This window comes from Malus sylvestris, chromosome 3 (assembly GCF_916048215.2).
Source record: "Malus sylvestris chromosome 3, drMalSylv7.2, whole genome shotgun sequence".
In the NCBI taxonomy this organism is placed as follows: Eukaryota; Viridiplantae; Streptophyta; class Magnoliopsida; order Rosales; family Rosaceae; genus Malus; species Malus sylvestris.
Window position 1 is genome coordinate 28,395,882 of NC_062262.1, and position 6,226 is coordinate 28,402,107.

At 36.8% G+C, this 6,226-nt stretch overlaps 1 protein-coding gene across 1 annotated transcript; it reads right to left on the reverse strand.

Moving 5' to 3' along the window:
* Positions 1–1,801: 1,801 nt before the first annotated feature.
* LOC126616063 (uncharacterized) lies at positions 1,802–3,897 on the reverse strand. The gene is made up of 2 exons (XM_050284025.1): positions 3,334–3,897; positions 1,802–2,136 (listed from the first exon to the last, which is right to left on the reverse strand). Exons 1-2 carry the CDS (start codon positions 3,782–3,784, stop codon positions 2,084–2,086), a joined length of 504 nt encoding a protein of 167 aa, XP_050139982.1. The 5' UTR covers positions 3,785–3,897; the 3' UTR covers positions 1,802–2,083.
* Positions 3,898–6,226: the final 2,329 nt, after the last annotated feature.

The following is a 6,226-nucleotide window of genomic DNA, read 5'->3' on the forward strand; positions in this document are numbered from 1 at the left end:
TAAAATGATGTTTCCTGCACCAAATGATTAGTCGACAAACCCAAGTTTTTCTTCCATCACCTAGCCTGCCAAAACTACCATGGTTGATGCTCTCAGAGAGGATCCAGCATATCCATACACGAGAGAAATCATCCCCACCAAAATATCATAGAAAGGAGACATATTTTTATTTTACTCATCTAGCTTTTTTTATGGTTAAAATGTTGATAAGTTGTAAAGAGCTTATAACTCAATTGGTTTTTTTTTCTTGCATCCGAAGTTCCGAATTCAAATCACTTCTTGTTAATTATTGTTTGTATATATATAAAAATAAAAAAAATTAAAATGGTCGACAAAGTTGAAATGGGAAATTATATATGTAAACGTGGTCTCTTAATCGTTGTCGCACACGACCCTTAAAATATGAAGGCCCGGTCCTGATCTCAACTATGTTCATGCCAATTGCCAAATGCCAATAACAACAGTGTGATCCAACAAATTTTTTTAACAAACGATATTATTTACACTAAGGAGGTGAGGGAGTGAGGTAAACCTCACAATGTGCTAGCAATAATGTAGTTCAAACTTGTCTTTAATAAGAATCGAACCTAAAACTTATCACTTACAAGTGAAGATGAATACTACTAAGTAATAACAAGATCAAAATATCGTCATCTTGTTTTTACATAGAACGACGAGATACGAACTTCAAAACAAACGTACACAAGCAAAATAACTAGGAAAATGACGCCCGTTTCAAAGAGTTCATTGCCAATGAAACACAAATGATAGTACCCAAAACTATTATCATAGAATTAATTAAGTTGGCTAATGCAGTATGCTTCACCGTACTCATCTAAGTTTGAATTTTCATTAAGAGAACAAAACCATTATTATTTCTTTCAAACCATCTTCATTAAGAGAACAAAACAAAAGATTGAATAATTAGCCTCTATAATTTTGAATTTGGATGCAGATTAGGATGCAGATTGATGGTTTCAAAGTAGCACATTTACTACCTAGGTGATGAGAGATTTTTCATTGTGCCCAAAATACGGGAGTACATCATATGTCATTATTATGTGGTGAGATAATTGTGCTAAAAATTAACAATTTAAAAAATTAAACTTCCCTACCCTTATATAATTAGGAAAACTAATGAAAAGGGCTTGAAAACTTTGAGTTTTAATGATAAGGACAAAATAAATGGTAAAGTAAATAGTACCAGGATTGACTTTTCAGTGTAAAAATGTGGTTTTTCGTTAAAGTGAACAGTACTGAGTGCTTTTCGTTAAAGTTCTCTATAATTACACATGATGTATCATCCGTATTCCAAATAGAATAAAAATTTTCTCCAAGTGAGAGTTTGGCTGAGAAAATTTTCATTGTGACTGGAACATGGATGATAATACACCACGTGTTTTTATATAAATGGTAAAAAATTTTACTTATTAAGTTATTAACTTTTTAACACACATATCTTATCATTTATATAGTGACAAGTGATGTACTACTCCGTATATCGATCACACTAAAAAATCTCGGAATTAGTTACAAGGATGATCAATGAGTGCCCATGAATATTCACCATCATCTCCATTTTAATTAAATGGGTATACGTATACCATGCCTAGTCGGCAGCTTCGGCCGAGATTAGTTTAATAGAAAATATCATTTACGTCACATTTGCGAACTAAAATACAAAATCAGAAGATAATATATAAAACAAGGTCAAAACATTGCTATTAAATATTGGTTGAAAACAATAATTCTTGCCGTGCCAATTTAAACATGAAAAGATATTATAATTAGCCGAAGGGAATAAAGAAATTTGATCCTTTGCTTTGCTTAAACAAGATTAAGTGACAGTAGATATGGAATTAACAAAAAAAGTTAGAAGATTAATTAGAACCGCTAATCTGATTCCAGGAGTTCACATCTGACACCTTTTTACAAACTCCTCCATTTTTCCTGCTCAAAACCCTCTAACAATCTCAAGCCAACCTGCTCCTACTTAGTGCTAATTAAAATATTTAAACTTGCATTAATATTCTAAAGAAAAAGAAGAGGACAAAGTTGGGAAACAAGTTGGCATCTCCTCTCCCTATCTCAGACCCCAAAAGCCTTTCTCCTTCCTCACATGATTCTTCAACACACCTGCAAACAGTCACATGATTATTGTTAGGAGCTCAAGAATCAACTCCATCATCTTACATGCAGACTCTTAGGGATGTAGTATTCATAGAAAACGTGAGTTTGTCCAGTTGGTCATGATTGTACTTGTCCTCTTGCACCCGTATAAAAATCTCCGTACTCACACAGTATTTTAAACTCTCGCTTGTATAAGTTATATGATTTTAATTAGTACTACGCTCATAATATGGGGATTGAGATCCACTTTAAATCTGTGTCCAGAGAGCGCATACTAAGAGATCATGACCACTCAATTTAAATCATACGGCCCTATTAGCCTATCACACTAATCCACTTCACAAAAACCTAAAAACTTTTATAGTTTGAATATCTTTCTCTCTCTATCGAACGGTCCAGATCCCTTGGTCCACAAGCTAGTACACATCCGTAATATGGAAGGGAGATTATATTCACACATCCCAAATTACTTGTTCCACACCCTTTTAATTTTTTAATATTTTTCTATCAAGTGTTAATGGTGTGTAGAAAATATTAAAAAAATTAAAAAGATGTGAGAGAAGTAATTTTAGATGTGTGAATATAATCTCTCGATATGGAATGCTACTAGATAAAAGTCTAGGGGCTACACTATTGAACTATGTAGAACAATTCCCTCAAAAGATCAGCCAGCCAACAACAAAAGTTTGTTTCTTTTGTTTTTATATAGGAAATTTCTAGCAATATAATCATTTTTTGTATTGTTTATAGGGAAATTTGGATACATCATGTGTAGGAACAGAAAAAAGGGGCAAAGAAAAAATCTCTCTTTAATGAATAAAAGTTATAAAACAAACAAAGAACAACAAATGAAAAAACAAATCTCTCTCTCCATCATCTGAAACACTAACATGTTTGTCTCTGCAATATTTATGACCAGAAATGAGACATGACATGCGTTAAAATCCAAAAGAAACTGTTCAAGTGTTCAGCACACCAAAAAATAACAGAAACCAATATCCATAGAAACTGCAGCACATGTTACAAAATAACTGCAGAAACAAAACTTATAAAACATAATTAAATTAAGAGAAGTGATTCTGCACACCCTATTCTTCACCTACAAACTTCTGTCTATCCGTCATCGGATTAAATAAATTAATAAAAAATCAACGGACTGAAATAATAAGGGTGTGCGGAAGTCATCTTCCGAGACTTGATTACCTGAGGGTTTACAGTCAGGGGGATCCTCAAAGAGTGAGAGGGAAAACTGTTTGTGAGCAACCCCAATGTCAAAGAGGATGAGACCTGATCTTGGATCATCAACAATGATGTCTTTGACCGGCAGCCACAGAAAGAGCTCCTCCTGAGACAAACCCTGAACCCCAATGAGGCTGCCATAGCTGAGATTTGCCCTCACCACGCTCTCAAAGAAAACCCTGTTCTCATATTTTGTGAGGCATGGGGCATCAAGGAAGACCTGGAGCTCCCCATTGTCTGAGAGAGTGTAGGACTTGACCTCCTTTGGGAGGAGGCCAGGTGGCAGACCCTGGGAGATAAGGAGGTCGTGGATGTTGGTGGAGGAGAGAGAGAGGGGAAGAGAGACAAGGAGGAGAAAGGTCCATGGAAAGACTCTGAGGAAGGAGGAGAAGAAGTGGGTGTTTAACAGGGACATGATGGTGGTTGGATGGAAAATGTTTAGAGAGAGAGAGAGAGAGGATTTGGAGGGTTTTAAGGGGCGATGATATGTATCTGGGAGAGTTGGAAAGTTGGAAAACTGTTTATTAAAGGAGGACTGGTAGAGTTGGAAAGTAGAAAGACTGTTTATTAAAGAGCATGTGTAGTGAAGTTACTATATTGCCCTAGTTGGTGATTGCTTTGTTTGTGTGAGGTGATGGGGGCCAAGAAAGGGTTACTCTTCGAATCATTTCCACTAAATCTACCATACCAATCAATTCGAATTTTTGAACTTTGATCCAACGGTTAAAAATAAATTTTTTTTAAAAAAATTATAATAACTTTAACCGTTAAATCAAGTTTTAAAGATCTGGATTGATTGATGAGATAAATTTGGTAGAAGAAATCCAGAAAGGATCCCCTTCCGGGGGAAGGGCTTAATTGTTTTGTACTGTAGCACCTTATTATTATTGGCTGTCTTGCTTGCTGACGTACTAAATTGTTTCTTAAAGTTGTATCTAGCCAAGTGTATCTACAATTATACATTCTACACCATAACCATAATAAATATCTATTCCATTTTCTTCTTACCTACTAATCATGTATCTTATTTTAGTCTTAGTTAAAATATTTTACTTGAACTTAAATTAATGTTTAATTATCTGCAAGCTTTTGTAGGTACAACTTAACTGAGTTACGTCTTTAAAAGTTTTTAAGACGTTCTTGCCTAAGTTTTATTTGTTGGTGGGCGAGTCTTAGCAATGGTGTCATCTGAATGATTGAACGAAAGATTTGGATGCATAAATTTGAGTGAAGTCGGTGAATATGTGTGAAAGGAGTTTGAAATAGAGAAAAAAATGTTGAAAATGATTGTTGATTTCAGGTAGAAAAGGGGATGTATAGTCAGTGGCGGATCCAGGATTCTAACATCGAATGTTCCTAATCAAGGTACACTAGACGCTAATTGGGTGGCGGGCTCGAGTGTAGCCCCTATGCACCTAGAAGGGCATTTGCGTACTAGGATGATTTAAGTAAATTTATTATATATCTGTTTGGGCCCAAAATATTGGTTTGGGCCGAGTATGGAGTTACTCTCGGCCCAGAAGGCCATACGGCAAATGTGATATGGACTGTTCGGATCATGGGCTTTCAAACCTAAGTCGGATAGGTCATGCTGCAAGGCAAGACGAGTCCTGGTGCGATAAGGAATCTCGGCAGGAAGTGAATCCGGCTCAATAAGGGGGTACATACGGAATCCTAGTGAGAATGGGATTGGCCGAAAAGGTGTTCGATTAGGAGAGGAATTCCTAATCCGAGTAGGGTAGTAACTCGGCCTAGAAGGTATTTGATGCTATAAATAGAAGAGCTTGTGCATCGTGGAAAACCCCTTCAACTCAACACACAATTGCCCTGCGTAAACTCTCTCAACAACTTGAGATTTTTATTTTCCTTGTTCGCTGACACATCTTCCGTTGGCATCAACAACACTGTGAAAGCAACCGGTGACATCTTAAGTCGGCATAGATAGCTCTGTCATCGTAGAATCAGTCGGTCTCGCAGTATCTTCCGTTGGCATCAACAGCACTGCGGCGAGGACGATTGGTTATCTATCCAAGTCTCGGTTGAGAAGGATTTCTGAATCCTTATTGATTGAGGTCGTCTTATTAGCTTTCTCGGCAAAGTAAGGCGTTACATTAGGCTCGGCACATTGCACGCCGAGGTTGTTCATGATTGGATACTCACATGTGAGATTTAGAGTTCGGCATTCCAACGGCCGAACCACGTTCATTATCAAGACTTACATTCGCTTTGAGTACTTGTGCCCTTACACTCTGGTGTCAATTCGGCGAGAGTTTACTCTGACGAATACCATCACTGTGACCGAGTCCGACGACGACGATTCGTGAACTTCGTAAGAATAGTAACCTTGTCTTCAGGTTCGAGGACCCAAGAGGCCGAGACACGTTCCTTTCTCGGCCGCAATCGCAAGACGCAGAAGTCAGCCGCGCACCCAACGCAACATCAACAAATTTACTCCTCGGCCGAGCTCGGCCGACGAGTTGGCACGCCCCGCATTCATCGAAGGACGTAGTTAGCTTATAGATTACTCGGCCTGTGCGCCACGTAGGCTTTGTAGTTTTTAGGGTCAACAATATCATATAAATAAATGCCTATTTACACTTAAAAAAAATGGTACTTGTTCGAGAATTTATGTTTATTATTTAACATATAAAAAAATATCATAATTTTCCTTTAGTATTTTAATGAATTTGATGGTATGAGATGAAAGTTCTAGTGATTATGAGTTCGTAGTACTTTACGAAATATTTTTCAGAAGTTGTATGAATTTATAGTGAATTTAAAAGAAAAATAACAGCATCAAACATATTGGTTGAGTAATACATCATCCTTTTATTAATTAAAATGCTAGGTGGCACAA